Source organism: Sciurus carolinensis, chromosome 2, assembly GCF_902686445.1.
Source record: "Sciurus carolinensis chromosome 2, mSciCar1.2, whole genome shotgun sequence".
NCBI lineage: Eukaryota > Metazoa > Chordata > Mammalia > Rodentia > Sciuridae > Sciurus > Sciurus carolinensis.
Genome location: NC_062214.1, coordinates 23,395,733 through 23,414,416, shown reverse-complemented (window position 1 = coordinate 23,414,416; position 18,684 = coordinate 23,395,733). Strand labels below are relative to the sequence as shown.

General features: G+C 39.7%; 2 protein-coding genes across 2 annotated transcripts in view; one reads left to right on the top strand and one right to left on the bottom strand.

The window, feature by feature from the left end:
- Asip (agouti signaling protein) overlaps positions 1-18,684 on the top strand; it is a 111,703-nt gene that overhangs the window by 1,578 nt on the left and 91,441 nt on the right. The gene's annotated exons all lie outside the window — the stretch shown is intronic.
- On the bottom strand, positions 5,986-6,327 carry LOC124976264 (cAMP-regulated phosphoprotein 19-like). The gene has a single exon (XM_047539222.1). The coding sequence runs from the start codon at positions 6,325-6,327 to the stop codon at positions 5,986-5,988; it is 342 nt and encodes a 113-aa protein (XP_047395178.1).

The window sequence follows — 18,684 nt, the reverse complement described above, 5'->3', positions numbered from 1 at the left end:
TGAGTCAAGGTATTTAGATGATTTTGGCCTGGCACATTCTGCAATTCTGCTTCAGAATCACACTTTCTTATTTGGGTACAGAATTTTCCACAATGTTTAAGCACCTAAATTGCAGTAAGGGCAGCTGGCCACTGCTCATATCTGGTGGACAAGTAGCCCAGATGGCACCAGGAAAGAAAAGACGCCAGGATGTACCCTTCACCCTGGCTGCATGCAGAGCCCTACTTTCTACCTAGAAAGGACAGGATCCTGCACGAAGGGAGCAGCCATGGTGCCCTAAGCTGACAACTCCGATGAGCAGAAGGCAAACCCAGGGAGGCCAGGCATTCTGTTAGAGATCTCCCAACCAGGCTGAGCCCTGAGAAGGAGATGGCTCCTTGGTCCAAGCTGCTCTGTTAAACATGAAGGAAAAGGATGTGACTCACATGGAAGGTACAGAGTATGTCTGTGTATCTTCGCCTTAAGGCACAGGGATCCCATTAAGGATAAGGCACTAACAATGATGGCTTTGCTTTGGGCACTACCCTCAGCAGGACAGCCCCATGCAAAGGTAATTACCAGAAATAGGGACCCATTATAGCTTTCTGATTTGATTACCTCAACATCCTGTCAGACAGATGAAGGAAGGAGTCCTGACCTTTACCTCAAAAGAGGTAAACTGCAGGTTGGGGTATTATGTTTCAGCCTCTATCAGGCTGAAGCTTTGAAAAATGGAATTGTACGTGTCCAGGAAACAAATACCAGATCTTATTGCTTCGGAGCTCATGTAAATTCAAAGACATAAGGAAATGTGTAGCCAAATTGAGACAATTACTTGAAAAAGTCTGTTCTAAGGTCCAGGGCAGAAACCCTCATTTTTTTGTGAGTAAGCTTTGGCTTGGAATGCAATCTTCAAAAGGGGCCGAGAAAGTTAAAAGAACGCCAGACTTGCCCAGCAAGGAAAAGCACCAGTGCTTCTCTCTTCCCAGCGCAAGTCTGCATATGGGCGCACCTTCAGGCCCCGGGGCAACCCGGCAGCTGCTGCAAGTGGGCTTGAGGGAGCAAGGGAGCCAACGTTCAGATTTGGGCAAAAGAGGGAAGGAAGCAGAGCCAGGGCACTGGTGACCAAGGGGAGAGCAAGTCTTAGAGCAGAAAAAGAGAAAGTGGGATGGAAAAGATCAGATGTCTGAGAGTGGGGCTGTGGTCGGTGACACTGCTGATGAAAGAAAGGACATAATTCAGAGGGAAACGTCTACAAAGACATGGGTTGGGACTTGGGCGAAAACTGACTTGAGTTGGGCTGGGAAGGCTTATTCAGATCTTGGCAGGAATCGGGAAGGATTGTTCAGATAGAGTCTGTATCCAATTTAAAACCTGTCCAGCTGGACCCTGGGGTAAAGCAGTCCCCAAAGCCTCCAGAGGTCTGCATTTTGCTCACAGGGCAGCTCTCTGGAGGAAAAGGAAGAGGAATGTGGGCTTGCTTGCGGGGAGGGTCCCATAGCCCCTTGCATGACCTCCACACAGGTGGGATCCAGCCATAAATTGCCTGCTGGACTGATCCCCAAACCTGTGCTTACAGACTTTCTTTCTGCATTCGGGTGTTTTTGAGAAGAATGAGCTTGGAGCAAAGGCAGTCAATCGGAAGCATTCTCAACCACATCTGAGCTTGCTGAACAGAAGGGAGGGTGAGGAGTGTGAGCGGGCTCTCTGCTTCCGAAAGTCAGACAGAGTGGTGGCAGACAGCCCTGTGCCCACCTCTAACTGCCTGTGAGGCTTTCATCTACTCACTGACCTGCCCAGGCCTCTCCTCTTCCTTGGCATCAACTGGGACACCAAAGACTGGCCCCCTCTCCTGGCAGGGACTCCTGTGGATAAGAGCACAGCCTGAAGATCTGCCTTACCTGGGAAGAGGGAACTGGCACAGTGCCTGTGCTTTGGGACAAGCTGACTTTTTTACTTGATGGCTTAATTTCTTTTTAACCATCTTCTCCCTTTTCCCTGACTCCTAAGTACTCTGGACACGCTTGTCTTTTAAGTCAAGTTTTTAGCAAAAGAAAAGACACGTACAGAGAAGTGTTTGGCTGGATGGATTTTCACCCTGTGAACACACTCAGAACACCAGAAGGTAGGTCTATAGACAGGACATGACCGACACCCAGAAGCCCCTCATTCCCCCTCCAAGTCCCTTCTCCTCCCAAGGAGAACCACCAACCCAACTTCTAACACCCCAAGCTAAGTTTTGCTTGTCTGGGGGTTTTCTCTCTGTGTGTATCTTTTACTTGCGGCTTCTTTTGCTCATTTCGACATATCAGCTCTTTTATTTTATGCCTCCCATGTTGGAAAGTTCCATTTACTTCTCACACTTCCATCAAAGTGGGCAGGCAAGCTTTCTCGGTGGGATTCAGAGGCTCTTTCATGGGAACTTTGCTTGTTCTTCAAGTACCTAGGAGGATCAAGTGATTGATACCCATATGAGATATTCCTGCTTATCATGATTCCTGACTTCTGCAATATTCGTTTTTAATTGTTTGTTAGTTTTGAGGAATTGGGCATTGAATCCAGGGCGCTCTACCACTGGGCTGCATTCCTATCCCTCCTCACTTCTAATTTTGGAACAGTGTCTGGCTAAGTTGCTGAGACTGGCCTCAAATTGGTGACCCTCGTGCCTCAGCCTCTCCAGTAGCTGTGATTGACAGACGAGTGCCACTGCACCCAGCCTGACTTCTGCAATATTATTAATTCCAGTGACTCTTGGTCCCTCAGTGATTGTGTCCGGAGCAAGGTAACATTACCCAGTACGTTCACCTTCAAGTCTGAGCCCACTGTCAACATCTTCTAAGTTCTATTTCTATCTGCCAGATTTTCATAAAATTATCTTTGCACTTCATTTCTATTATAAAATTAAATCTTTAACAGTTTACTCACTGATGTTTTTGGTGCTGGGATTGAACCGGGACCTCTGACGAGCTAAGCACCCAGGTCTCAAATCCTAGCACTTGAAATCTGTGGTGTTTTCCCCCCTTAGTAGATTTCCCCAGTGGATGTACCACCAGATCTTCCAAGAAATTCTGGGATACCTCTGTGTATAAATTGGACTAACAGAGTACGTTCCTCAGTTATGTTTTCCATATTCACTCAGGACTTGCCTTCTACCCTCTACTCTCAGAGGACAATTTATTCATTCGGTCAACAAGTTTTTATTAAGTACTTTTTATCTGGCAGGCTCTTTTCTAGACCATATGTATGCAGTATTAAAGGAAAAAAATGGAAAATGGAGGAAGATTCAATAAAAAATGAACAACAAAACAACAACCAAAATTGTAACATAGAGTGAGAATGACAAAAAGGATAGGATGACTCATAGGATGATGTCAAAGAGTTATTGGAGTGGGCTTACTTGAGACAGGGTGTTCAGGAGAATGCCCTTTGAGGACATGATGGTGGAGATAAGACTTAAGAAAGAGACAAGTCAAGCGTGCAACAAGCTGGGAAAGAGGGCTGTAAACAGAGGAAACAGCAAATACCAGGGTCTTGAGGCAGGAAGGGGCTTGGCATGTTTGGGGAACACAGGAAAGACCAGTGTGGCTCCAGCACAGTGAATAAGGAGGGCAGTGGATGTGCTGGGAAAGAGGTGAGGCCAGATCTCAGAGGCCCCTGGAAGCGGTGGTAAAGAGCTGGGGTCTTAAGGACAGGAAGTTCAGAGTTTTAAACAGGGCTGAAACGTAATCCCATCTTTTTCCTTTTCTTTCTTTCTAAAATGGAGGTGTGATTTACAGGTAAGACAATACAGAGACCACATGTGTATAGTGTAATAAGTTTTGAGAATTGTTTTGCTGGCTGGATTTCCAAAGTGATCAGAACATTTTTGTTTGTTTGTTTTTGTTTTTGAGATGAGGTCTCACTATGTTGCCTGAGCTGGCCTGGACCAATTGGGCTCAAGTGATTCTTCTGCCTCATCCTCTGAGATGCTGAGATCACATGCCCCCACTACCACACCAGGCTAAACATTTTTATTCCCCCAGCAGCAGCATGTAACAATTGGTAATGAGAGGTTTTATATTTTGTTTTGTTTTTGTTTCGTTTTGTTTTGTTTTTAGATATTTTAGTGCATGTAAAACAGCATTTCCTTTGGTTTAATTTGTGTTTCTTTGATACATAATAATGTTTAGGTTTTTCATATGTTTATTGGTCAGTTGTATATCTTCCTTTTTGAAGTACCTGTCCCATTGTTTTCAATTGGCCTTTTTAGTTTTTTTCTATTATTGAGTGGGAGTTGTTTGCATTACAGTTTCTTTGTCACATATATAGATTATGAATATTCTCTTCTAGGAGAAGGTTTGTCTATTTAGTTTACTAACAGTGCCTTTTGAGGACCAGAGCTTAAAACAAGCAGACAAAACACATGTAAAGTACTTTCAAGTTAATGGAAAAATAAATTGGAATTCTTGGTGAATTGACCCTGTTATCATTATGTAGTACTTCTATGTATCTCTGTTCATTTCCTTTGCTCTGAAATCTACTTCATCTGATTTAGTACAGTCACCAGATTTTCTGATTAGTGTTTTCATGCTATATCTTTTCCCATCGTTTTACTTTTAATTTTGCTATATCACTACATTGGAAATGAGTTTCTTTGTAGACAGTATAGATAAGTGGTTCATTTTTAAAAATCCATCCTGATGGTCATATTTCGTTATGTTTGCATATTCTAAATTTAATGTAATTTGTATACTAGGATTCAGGTCTCCATCGTATTGTGTTTTCTTTTAGTTCCCTCTCCTTTCATTCCTTTGTTTCCCAGTTCCTGTCTTAATTATTTGAATTTTTTAGTTTTTATGGGGGTGTCTTTGGTTCACGATTTTGTAGTTTCTTTTTTTAATGAATGCTAAAGGGATTGCATTATACTTATTTAAATTTTCAGTTTCCTTTCAATTAGTGTGTTGCTAATTCAAGCACAATGTAGAAACCCCTACACTGCGTCCCTTCATCTCCCCGCTTTATGATGTAGCTGTCTTATATTATGTCTACACACAAAGAAAAGCCCACCAGACAACATTATAATTTGTGCTTTTACCTTCCAACATTTTAAAGTACTCAGAGAAACTCAGAGAAGAATAATCTATTATATTTACCCAGACATTTCCTCTGTCTGTTTTTCCTCTTTTGTTCCTAATGTTTCCAGTTTCCTTCTGGTATCATTTCCCTTCTCCCTGAAGAATTTTTCTTTCTTTCTTTCTTTCTTTCTTTCTTTCTTTTTTTTTTTTTGTTGTTGTTGTGCAAAACTACTCTATTTACAAAAATGGCACAGAAGTGAATGCAACAGTTGATGCACATGCATACTTCAATCACATCTTCGACAATGAAAGGTATTCAACACTACAGATCTAAATAAGAATACTAGCTTCAATGGCAGCTGTTAAGCACTGAAGTCACGTAAGTTACACCAGAATGGGAAAATATTGCCCAAGTAAAATTCTATTGTTAAAGCCGAAATGGGTTTAAGGCCATTCAAGTTCAAGCACAGTTTTATAAATCTTTCAAAGTCCCTTCTATTTGAGTTTGAATTATGTGACCTTTCTTCCAACTTGTGGTCTTAAACTTCTGTTTTACAAAATCCAAAAGGAAAATACAGAAGAAATCAATATAGAGGTTACATTAAATAAGGGTTTAATATACAAAGCTATAATTAAGATGAAGTGAGGAAGGTCAAAACACTAAAACTGTAAAATTTGCTTGTTACCTGTTGGAACCTACACTGGGAGTTAGGTAATACAAATATTTTCAAGTAAATTACTTATGTTGCTTTAACATGTCCTTTTCATCAGTGCACTGTTAAAACTAATCAAAACCTCTACACATGTATATTCCCTTACAATAGCAGCACACACTACGGCTACCTGCAAAGCCTTCAGTCTCAAATGACTTAGTGAATGAAAGGAAAAAAAAGTGGATAAGTAACACGAGGAGAAATAATGGGAATTAGAAAATTCATGCAGGTCGGCTCTTTTAATCAGCCAGCAAGCTTGCTAGCAACAGGGATGGTTTCCGTTGAGGAAGGTCCTGTGGAGTGGGAATGTGGTCACCTGTGACCTTTGTCTTATCCGGGGTTGCAGTAGGAAGCTGCTTGTTCTTCATCTTTGCTTTTGCCATGTTGTAATTCCCAGAATCAAAATATTTTTGCCCTTTCTGCAATCGTTTCCTTAAAAAATCTGAACCTCCAGGCTTTTGTCCCAGGTGAGGATAACTTGCTTTTAATTTTGCTTCTTCAGCTTTCTCTGGACTAGTCACTTTATCTTCCATTTCCTTCTGCTCCTTCACCGAGGTGGCTTCGGGGACTTCCGCGGACATAGCGCTCCCTCTGCCTAGCCCGGTTCTTTGACTCCACCAGAACTTTCTTTAATAATTCTTCTAGAGCAGCAGGCCTACTGACGATGTATTCTCTTAGTTTCTCTCCATCTGAGAATATCTTTATTTCATGCTCCTTTGTCATAGATATAGTCTCTGGATATAGAATTCTGGGTTAACATTAGTTTAACATGTTAAAAGTTTAACTTCTTTTTTTTTTTTTTTAATCTCCAGAGTTTGTGATTAGAAACCCACAGTCATCAAATCATTTGTTTCCTCATAGAGTAATATGTCATTTCTATTCTGTCTACTCACAATAATTTTTCTTTGTTTTCACTTTTGGGCAGTCTGATTAGGAAGGGTCATATCATGGATTTCTTTTGGTTTATTTTGTTTGGTGTTTGTTGGACTTCTTGGACTCATAGATTTGTCTTTCATCAAAAATTTTGGAGTTCTCATTTATTATTTCTTCAAACGAGTTTTCCATTCTGTACTTTTTCTCCTTTCCTTCTGAAACTCCAATGATACAAGAGTTAGATCTTTAATGGGCCCTGATGCTTTGCTCCTTTTAAAAATAATTTTCTCTCTGGTTCAGATTGAATTTTTTAATTCATTTAAACTAATACATAAAACATAAAATTATACATACACGTGGGATATCATGTAATGCTTTGATATATGTATACATCATGTAATGCTTAAATCAGGTTAAACATCTCTAGCTCCTCTAACATCTATTATTTATTTATCATAAAAATTTCAGGCTGCATAATTTATGCTGCTTTATCTTCAAATTCATGGAAACTTTTCTCTGTTATGTCCATTCCCTGACCTAAGAGGGAATTTTAAATTTTGATTATTGTATTTTTCTATCCTAATATTAGTAATTTAAGTATTTTCTTTTTTCTTAAGACTTTTAGCTAGAGGTTAACAACTTTACTAAATTTTTCAGAGTCAACTTTTTATTTTACCGATATCTCAATCTTTTTCATAGTTTATTATATTGATTTCTGTTCTTACATTTACAATGTTCTCCCTTTGCCTTATATGGGTTCACTTTTCTTTGTCTCTAGCTCTGTCTCTTTACTATTAACTCCTTTCTCTCTCTCTCTCTCTCTCTCTCTCTCTCTCTCTCTCTCTCTCTCTCTCTCTCAATCTGGAAACTTAGATCATTTGATTTTAAATCTTACTTCTTTTTTTTAATGTACTTATTTAGAAGTATCCGTCGTCCGCTGAAAATTGATATAAATTGAAACTATAAATATTGATACAAGGTTTTAACTATTACTCCTTTTTGAATATTCTCTAATTTATTTTTTGTTTTTTCTTGGACCCATGGATATAAAAGAGACATGTTTGCCCATTTTCAAAATATTTGGAGATTTTGCCACATAACTTTTCATTAATGTCTCCTAATTTAATTGTATTGTGACTAGATAATAGATAACATAACATACCCTGTATGAATTTAATCTTTAAATTGTGTTAAGAGCTTTTTATAGTCAAGCATATGGTCTGTATTAATGACTATTCCAGATGTACTTGGAAAGAATGCATATTTTTCCATTTGGGTAGAGAATCTGACAAATGTCAATTAGGTCCATTTAGCTTACACTGTGTCTTTCAAGACTTCCTTACTGATTTTGTGATTACTTGTTCTACCAAGTGCCAAGAGAAAGGTGCTGAGATCTCCAACTGTAATTGTATATTTGTTCACTTTTTCCTTCTATCTGCCAGTTTTTAAATGATTGTTTGAAATTTTGTCATTATAGGCATACACAGTTAGAACTATGTCTTTTGGATGAATAGACCTTTCATCATTAAGAAATAGTCCTTTTAACTCTTTGATACTTTTTTATCCTGAATTTTATTTTGTCAAATGTGAGTGGAGTCTTTAACTTTTAGCTTTCTTATGGTTACTGTAAGTATAGGATATTGTTTTAGTCCTATGTCCTTTTATACGTGTGTCTGTGTATAAGCAACATACAGTTTGGTCTTGCTTTTTCATCCAGTTTGATATTGGTATTTATATTAGTTTTATTGTTGTGTAACAAGTTACAATGCATTAAGGAGCTTATTAACTTACAGTTCTGTAGGTCAGAAGTCTGTCATGCTGCAGTTGGGTTCACTGCTAAGGGTCTCTCTCGCAAGAATAAAATCAAGGTGCAGGCTGCTGCCCTTCTCTTCTGAAGGGAGAGTCTATTTTTAAGCTCATTCATGATGTTGCCAGATTCAGTTCCTGTGACCATAGGATTGGGTTTCTCATTTCCTTGCTGGCTGCTAGTTGGTGGCTCCCCACACCACCTAGAAGCTGCAAGCATGAATCTTCATGTGGCCCTCTCACAGTATGGTACAACAGAATCCCAGGTTAGCAGCAGAATCTCACTCCCTCCCAGAATCTCCCTAATGCTTTGAATCTCTCTGACTTTTGCCACCAGAGGGAGAAATTTCTCTTCTTTTAAATAGTCCACTTGATTGAACTGGGCCCACATGGATAATATCCCTATTTTAAGGACTATTGATTGGTAAACTTAATTACATCTGCAAAATGCCTCTAGGGCAAAAGTCGTGAGGGCTACTTTGAATTCTACCTACTACTCTACTTCTATATTATATATTGATTGATTGATTGATTGATTGATTGATTGTACTAGGGATTGAACCTAGTGGTGCTCAGTCACTAAGCCACATCCCCAGCCCTTTTTATATTTGATTTAGAGACAGGATTTCACTGAGTTCATTAGGGCCTCACTAAGCTGCTGAGGCTGGCATCGAAGTCTCCATCCTCCTGCTTCAGCCTCTAGAACCACTGGAATCACAGGCACGTGCCACTGCGCCAGACTAAAAAGATTTTATTTTGCAACAATTTTGACTAGAAGAAAACTGCAAGATACTAGTCTCTGTACACCTTTCACCTCTTTCTTTAATGTTAACATTTTACAGAACCACAGCACAATGTTCAAAACTAGGAAATTTCTACTGATACAATACTAATACTGAATTACATTGGGTCTTACCAGTTTTCTTCTTGAATGTTCTTTTTCTAGTGCAAGACTCAGTTTAGGATCCCACATTGCAAATGAGTTTTCATGACTGCTTAGTTCCTTCAAACTGTGGCAGTACTTCCAGTCTTTGTGTTTTCTGACTTGGTGCTTTTGAAGAGTACGGCCATATAGTTTGTAAAAGTTCCTTGAATTTGGGTTTGCCTGAGGTTTTTGCGTGATTATGTTGAAGTTTTTCACTTTGGGCAAGGATTCTACAGAAGCGATGATGTGCCCTTCCAAGTGTATTCATCAGAGGGTCCACGATGGTGTTGTGTCCTGTTACTGGAGCTGTCAATCCCAAAATCTTAGTTAGATTTTTGTCTTTAGGGTCTCTTCACATGGAGTTACTGTTTTATCAATTGTAAGTAATATGAATCTTGTGATGATATGTGCAAATACAATGGAGTTTTATTTGGCCCTAAAGAAAAATGAAATTATGGCATTTTCAGGAAAATGGGTAGAACTAGAGTCCATCAGGTTAAGTGAAATAAGTGAAACCATCAGGTTAAGTCAAACTCAGAAGGTTAAGGGCTTTATGTTTTCTCTCATATGCAGAAGTTAGAGTGGAGAAAGAAAAACAAAGATGGGGATGGATCTCCTAAAAATCAAAGGAAGATCAGCAGAGGAAAGGGACCAAGGGGCGAGAGGTAGGGAGGGAGGGGGGCGTGCTGGGGAGTGATATTGGCCAAATTATGTTAGATTGTGTGCATACACGAGTATGTAACAACAAATCCCATCAATATATACAACTATGATGTACCAATATTATATAAATAAGATAAATAAAAGCTGGGGGAAAAAAGAAAAAAGAATATGTGCAAATATACTACATTTCATCATCACACTTTCACCATCTCTTTTTAATACTCGTCAATGGTTCTAGGCTGCTACTGTTATTGTGGTTTTTTGTTTTGTTTTGCACTGCTGGGGATTGAACCCAGGGCCTTGTGCATGCGAGGTAAGCACTTTACCAACTGAGCTATACCCCCAGTCCCGTGTTATTGTGGTTTTGCCTCATTGTGAGTTCTACTTTCCTCATTCAGGTCATTTCCCATTTTCTTTTTCCAACTTTCAGATTCTTAATTCTATTTACTCAATTTGTTTTCTTATTCTTTATTCATTTATTTTTTCGGAGTGCTAGGGCTGTAGAACCAAGGACCCCACACATGTAAGACAAGCACTCTGTGACTAGCTATATCCCCAATTCTCCACTCAAATTTTAAGAATTCTTAATATATTAAGGATATTAGCCCTTGGTCATTCCTCATTCTGGCCTATCAGGATTTTTTTTAAACTTTCATACTCAGTAGGTATTATTCTTTCTCAAAGTAGTTTTATTTATTTTTGAAGTTAATTTGAAGAAATTCAATTTATTAGATCTTTATTTTAGCCACATTTCTGGTTTTGTTTTTTTTTTTTTTTTTAAGTTCTAGATGGACACAATACCTTTATTTTATTTATTTATTTTATGTGGTGCTGAGGATTGAACCCAGGGCCTCACATGTGCTAGGCAGACACTCCACCACTGAGCCACAACCCCAGCGCCTCATAGTGGATTTAGACCACGCCTTGGCCCCATCAGTAGATCTGCTCTTCTCTCTTCCCTCAGGGTTTCTCATTTGTCTGCTCCCCACAGAATCTGACAGCAGAGCAGGGGTGTGGTGGGAGTACTGGAAATGACATGTTAGAATTTGGTGATTTTTCTCTTCTTATAGCTGTCTTGGAGTTTCAGACTTCTCTGACTTCAGGCCATGCTGGGGATATGACTTTGAGTACATTCATTTCACCCTTCTGGTTTTTGTTGTTTGTTTTTTTGTTTTGTATTGTTGTCTTAGGAGAAAATATTGTAAGGCCGGTAGCCAGGGCATCAGCAACTCTTTAAGCAAAGCCAGTCCACTTCTAATTTGTATGATTTTGGAGGGCGGGGTACTTAACCACTGAACCACCTCCCCAGCCCTTTTTTGTATTTTATTTGGAGATTGGGTCTCACTGAGTTGCTTAGGGCCTCACTAAATTGCTGAGAGTGGTTTTGAACTCATGATTCTCCTGCCTCAGCCTCCCAAGTCACTGTGATTACAGGCATGGGCCTGGCTGCAATTAATTTTTGTATACCTTCATTCATGCAAAATTAATGAACTCACTTAATAATTCTATGATTTTTTTTATTCTACTAGGAATATTATTGCTATTTTTATTTTTTACTTATTTATATTTTTCAGTCCTGGAGATTGAACCTAGGGACACATTCCCATTGAGTTATATCATCAACGCTTTTCATTTTTTATTTTGAGAATAGATCTCACTAAGTAACCCAGGCCGGCCTCAAATTTACAATCCTCCTCTCTCATCCTGCCAAGTGGTTGGGATTCAAGTGTTGTGCCACTGAGTCAGCAATTTATTTTTTCTTTTTCTTTTTTTTTTTTTTTTTGGTACCAGGGATTGAACTCAGGACACAACCACCACGTCACATCCCCAGCCCTATTTTGTATTTTATTTAGAGACAGGGTCTCACTGAGTTGCTTGGTGCCTTGCTTTTGTTGAGGCTGACTTTGAACAATCCTCCTGCCTCAGCCTCCTTAGCCGCTGGGATTACAGGCATGTGCCACTGCTCCCAGCAGCAATTGCAATTAAATAAATGAATTAAAAAATAAATAAATAGTTAAACATCTTCTCATTCTCAATTTCTAATACAGTAAGTATCAATAGCTAAAACTCACATAAACAAAAGTTGCTTGGGAATCCTCAAATTGTGCAGAATGTAAAATGGTCCTGAATCCAAAAAGATTGAGACATGCTGCTCTAAACTATAAGAAAACAGGAGGCAGGTCTTGTTCCTCTCTGTAGTTTATGTCATGCATGTTGTAAGATTTCAAGGAATATTAATTGATTTTGAAGATGTGGCAATTGACGGCACAAATGTCAATAAATGAAAGTAATTTTTTAATTTTAATTTTTTTAAGTTGTTAGATAGACCTTTATTTATTTATATGTGGTGCTGAGAATCAAACCCATATGCTAGGTGCCTCTCATATGCTAGGCTAGCGCTCTACCACTGAATCACAACCCCCGCATGAAAATAATTTTTTTAATGTTTTTTTAGTTGTATATGGACATAATACCTTTATTTGATTGATTTATTTTTATATGGTGCTGAGGATCAAACCCAGTTGCCTCCATGTGCTAGACAGGCTCTGTACCACTGAATCACAATCCCAGCCCCTCAAAAGTAATTTTTAAAGGGGAAAATTTTATCGTCACGTGAAATGTTACATTCTTCACCATTGGGGTTATGTGGGATGAAAGTAAGTCCAAAACAACACTTTCTTGAGCTTGAGGGTGCTCTTGGGCGGTGGACACAGCGAGGAGGACAATGCTCAGAAAGGTTGAAATCCTGCAAAATGTTTGTTGGAAATTTTAATTTTCAAGCGCCCTGCCCACATCATAGAATGAAAGAGCTTTAGTTAGGAAGCAAAAATAGCATTCTTTAAAATGCCCAAGATTAAGGAGAAACAGCTGCATTCAAGAGCTGCTTGGCACCAACTATTTGATCTTAATTGTGTGAAAGATAATTGGCCCCAATTGGTTTGCGAAAGATTTGGAAACAAAAGAACTCCAGAGAAAAGCAAATTATGGCTCAAGAACTGCTAAAGCAAGAAGATGAGATACATTTCAACCTAAATTATCCCTTATGGCACATTCTCTGCAAACTAGGAAAATATTTCAATTAACATCATTTAAACATACCTTGGAGCTTTATTGAAGAAACTGTAAATAGACGAGTTTTCAAAGTGATGTCCAATAAAAGTTTATTTCTCTGCTTTATTAGAGGACTTTATATTCCCTATACTTTGGCCTAAGATTCTTATCATCTATGTGTGAAATTTTCTGAAACTTTCAATCTTGACTCGTTGTTGGTTTACAATGTTAGATCAAGCTGATAGGATTCTCTAAAATTCCACTTTCCTCCAGTCATAACTGTATCCCAGGGATCAGCAAACTTTCTGTAAAGAATTGGAGGGCCATAAGGTCTGTGCGGCAACTACTCAGCCTTGCTCTCAGGAAAGCAGTCACCATACTATGTGAAAGAGTGGGCATGGCTGTACCCCAATAATCCCTTGCTAACGAGACCAAAAAGCAGGCCAGATTTGGCCTGCTTGTGCTGGTGGAGCCAGCTGACCCAGTCTATCTGGTCAAATCCAATGCCTCACATGGGCATCCCAGCAGGACCTTCCTTGCTTTTTCCATTTTTCTCTTTTTTAAAAAAATGATTCTTTTTAGTTATAATTATAAAAGCATGGGATAAAATTTGCTCTAATTCCGTCCCCAGTGGTCCCCCACTCCCCTCTCCCCCTCAGGACCTTTCATCCTTTGTCTCTGCCTCATCTTCCGTTGTTCCCCAACATCAAGACTAGTTCCAAGTCCAAGTCCTCACATTTCCCAAATGCTCTGCTCATTCCTGCCTTCAGAACTTGGCCTATGCTGATCCTCTTCTCTTCATTCTGCCTCTTCTAGTCCTACCCATCCTGGAGTCTGGCTTGACTTTTTCGTGACTGTCCAGAGCTCTTAGTATAACAGACTATTCATAGACCAGCTCACTCAGGTCTCTCCTTGTCTGTTTTGAGCAAATCTGGCCTGGAAAGTAGGAGCATACTTGGAGTTGCATTTGCTGCAAAGCTAAGTAAAATTTGGTTTTAGTGACCTTCACTTGCTCAGGTCCCCATACTTAATTTTGTATTTATAATTCTATATTCTCTTAAAGACAGCCTTCAGATTTGTATAAGGTTCAGGGCGGCCAAAACCTGGATCTGCCCCTGGGCTCACCACAAAGCCTGGTACAAAGTCGGTAGAGCAGACATGGCTAATGGTTCCTCCATCAACATCCATGTTCCTTGCTGCAATGCCTCGTCCCCACCCCAGGTCATGAGAGGGAGAAATGCACACCTGTCTTGTTTCAGTCACTGTTTTGGGTCTGTCTGCAATGGCAGCTTACACCTTGCAGCATAAGCTGGGCACAGTAAGTGGTCAAAAATATTTCTAAAACTACACATGGCCAGTAACTGAAAAAGAGATTGATGCAGCTCTCCAATTCAGAATCTAACGAGCTCCTCGCCGTAAGAATTTTTGCTGTGTTTGCATTTTATAAACCAGAGAAAGAACCATCAAATCTCTTTATATACTAAAAGTATATGTGGTCATTTCACCAGGACAAGTATCCTGAGAAGGTCCAGTCAGGCTGGGATATAGTCACAGAATGGAATTTAAGGAGAAATCAAAGGAGGTAGAGATTGAATTCATTGAGAGAAAGAAGAAGTCCATACTCTGAGAGACAGGGAAGGGGCAGGCCTGGAGAGGAATGTGCCAGCTCCGTCTTCGTTAGGCATATTTATCCATGTAAGATCAGTAGTACAGGGACATGACCTAAGAGGGTGTTTTTAGTTCTCCTTTGTGTTGGGGACTTGGTATGTTAACAATTACCTAGTAGGGAACATTTTCTCCTTTCTTTTTGATGAAAAATATCTAATAATATCCCCATGGCTGGGGGGTGGGGGCTTTATCTGTCTTCTTTGTGAACTTAAATGGTACTACATTGGCATAACTGTTGAGATTTGATTGAGAGTATGATACACACATGAGACAGTGGGATCTTAAAAGCACAAATCCCAAAAATATCTACTTGCTGAGCAAAGGCATTCTTGGATCTGTTTTTCTTTTTCACAAAGAAAAAGTTCTGATAATAGGTTTAACAGTGCTGTTTGTGATCACAGTATGTGAAAGTGACCTTTAATTATTTATTTGTTTGGCAGGGAGGTAGCAGGGATTGAATCCAGGGATACTCGACCATTACGCCACTCCCCAGCCCTATTTTATTAAGAGACAGGGTCTCACTGAGTTGCTTAGTGCTTTACTTTTGCTGAAGCTGGCTTTGAATTCATGATCCTCTTGCCTCACCCCGCTGAACTGCTGGGATTACAGGCCTGTGCCACTGAACCCAGCTGAAAGTGACCTCTAAACCTGTACTTTAATCCATGTGATAGTGAACTTTAAATCATGGACACTCTGTTTGACCACAAGCCTCCTTTCTGTCTTTCCTTATGTCTTCTATCCTACGTCAGTTATTAATGCTTTTCTGTTTTAGGAAAGACAGTTTACTCTTGTACCAGATTCAAGAGTATAAGCACATTGGAGTTGTAGTTTGCATACGTGCCCTCAGGACTTACTTGCCCTGAGCAGAACTCATTAATTTTTTCCTTTTCAACTCCCACTAACACATGGCCCCCAGTTGAGTGATAGGTTCCATAGGATTCATTCTACTCTTCTACTCTTATTTAGGAGTGTAATTTTCTATCATGCAAATGTGTAAAATATTTATGTTTTCAGGACTCTTTCCTATTCAGAGATTCCACTTTAGCAAGTCCGATGTAGCATCCAGAAAACTTCCATGTTAACAATCTCTGTCCTCACATGCTCCATCCCTAACCTCATCTTCTGCCCCCACCTCTCTAAAGCAGTTGTTCTTCAGATCACACTTGGAGAAATTCTCTAGTAAAATGCCTGTTTCATTTCAAGTGACACTTTAAAATGGAGACGATGTTCTTTACAGAGTCACTTGCTATTCTGTAATAAATTTTGCTTAATTTTAAAATAACACTCCCTAAAGAGATCTCCCCTGCCCTCCAGGAATATCTGAACATGTTAGATATAGATCTCTTCCACAGCTCCAGAGTTAGTTAACTTTCTGAGAAACTTCTTAGTTTACACATCAGAAGGCATCTGATCAGCTGTCGATGTCAGGCCACCTCTGAATTCAAACCAGGTGTTCTGGATATTTAAATTACCTTTGTTGCTCTTTGAAATGTGTGTATAAGCTGCTCCTGAGTGCAACTCACTTTTGCTCCGCTCCTCTACTCTTCTGCTCACTGTCTTCGCCAGTTCCCCTCCACAGAGGAAACTCCCTCCTGCTAATCTAAGGCAGTGAACTGTCTAGAGTCATGTTTCTTCTGAAGAGGAAGTGGAGCCACCGTGTTATTTTTTTTCTCCCACTTTAAAAGTCTTCAGAATATCAGAATACATGGTTCCAGATAGCGTAGTTATTCCTTTGTCACATCCTTCCCATTTCTCCTCAAGTCCCTAGTCACCTAATTTGCAGATGACGTTGTCTCCTACTTTAATGATGAAAAGGATCTCCTTTGCAGTTAACTCCCGGAACTCCTATATCTTCCACCTCTTTGTCCTTTGGTTCTCACTAAAGGAGGCGTCCCTTTCCAAGATTAAGTTTCACCATTCCACCAGGCTTCTTGTTGATACCTCCTCCGCTTTTCTCCCATCTTCTTACCTTCTTTGTGGAAGGTAAGACTCTTCAGTCCTGTTGTCTCTATGTATTCTTTTCCACTTGTCATTTCTGCCCTTTCCCCACCATTCCTCTCAAGTTCTACTTTATTTCCTGTTACAATCCAACTTTAGCCCCAGTTGCCTCTCCTCTGCACATCCATCCTTTCCTCCACCTTAGAAATAGGTCGGTCGCCCTCCCTTACCACACCGGAAAATTTTTTCCATCAGGTCCCCTCCACCTCTGAATGACAAGTGGCTCCTCTGTACGCCTCATCTCCTTTGGCACCTTTGCAGCAGGGAGCACTGCTGCCCTCCCCTTTCCCCAAACACTACCCTGCCTACTTCCTAGGACTCCTCCTCTTTCCTCTATTTTTCTGGTGGTTCCCCCTCCAGACTCCTGGACAGAGCCTACTTGCCTGCCAGCCTGCTACATGTTAGAATGCCAAAGTTCCCATAGCACCTGACCTTGTAGGTGTTCTGTGATGGTCACCTGAGATATTGCATATAAAGTTCTTAGCATTGCATCTGGCACATAGTGAAAATCATTGAGTAAATAAATGGTTCAGAGGATGATAATGATGAAGACATTATTTTCTTCCAGCTTTATACTCATTCTTTGGGTGAGGTGAGCCTACACTCTCAGTGTTCCAATTTCCATATGCAAATTGTGACTCTTAAATCAGTATCTTCAGAGTTTGAGACCTCTTTCAAGGTACGTGTTTAACTGCCCGTGAGACGTATTTAACTGACTGCTATTTGTTAAAATTGGGTATGCTTATAGTAACACCCTAGACAGATCTGTTACAGTGCGTACCAAATTATAATTTCAGTGAACATGCAACGCTCTCTTTTTATCTCTACAAGTCCACATATGCAGCATATTCCATCAGAAGTAGATGAGGCAGGCTTTGATAACTGGCCTGGAAGATTGTAGTGTGTCTTCATGAGAGCATATGGCTTCTCCAGTCCCCCTGCAGAATCCTGCTTGACTAGGAACTCCTTATAGACAAAGATTGTTTTCTTCATGTGTATATCTGTGTCACCTGGCATGATGACTAGTCCCATAACCTATAGAGGTCCCTGGTGAATGTTTTTGAATAAATTTAAAAATGAAATTGGGACTAGCTCATACCTTTTCCCAAACCATCTCATCTACAGAAAAATAAAGTTGGATTTGTGGGTTCAAGAAATTAATAAACGCTTGCAGTGAGTTTCAATAATAGTTAATGAAGCCCTAATGCCACTGACACAGGCAGTCTTAAACACTCACTGTATGTCTTTTTTTTTTTTTTTTTTTTTTTTTTTTTTTTTGCAGTGCTGGGGCTTGATCCCCAGCCCCACTGTATGTCTTTATAAAGCCCTAGTCTGTGCTTTCTCCCTTCACCTGGGTATGTTCCACAAGCCCATTGGCAGTGAATGGGCCACCAGTCTCTGCATACAGACCAAGATACCCATTGTGCATAGTCCTGAACATGTGTAAATAATATTCCTAATAGCTTGTGAGCAGCATATGTACATGATTGAGTGATTTTCCTTTACAGCAATGATCAAAAGTGTGGAAATGGGATGTGTTTGATGCTGATGCCTAAAAGAAATTGTCACATAATTATGACATCCAGAAAACAGCAGATCTCAGGTGAATTAGTGTTGTTGGTGTTCAGTGATACTATTTTAATATATTTCTTTTAAAATATAATCATTGGTTGAAATTTTTCAAGAAACTCTACAAATTAAATAAAGTCAATGATAAATGTGTCAAAACCCAGGAATGCCTGACTGAGAAGAAACTTCTCTGGCTGCTGAAAAGATGGTTTCTGTTCTGTTCAGTTGCGTTAGTGCAAGACAACCAAATGCTTAGACTGTTGGGCAGTCATTAATTAAGAATATGGAAAATGTCACTGCTAAGTGATAATAAGTGATTTTTTCATTCCCTAGAAAGCCTGCCTTGAGCTAGGTATCAGGATGGTAGACAACAAAGTCAGTCCCT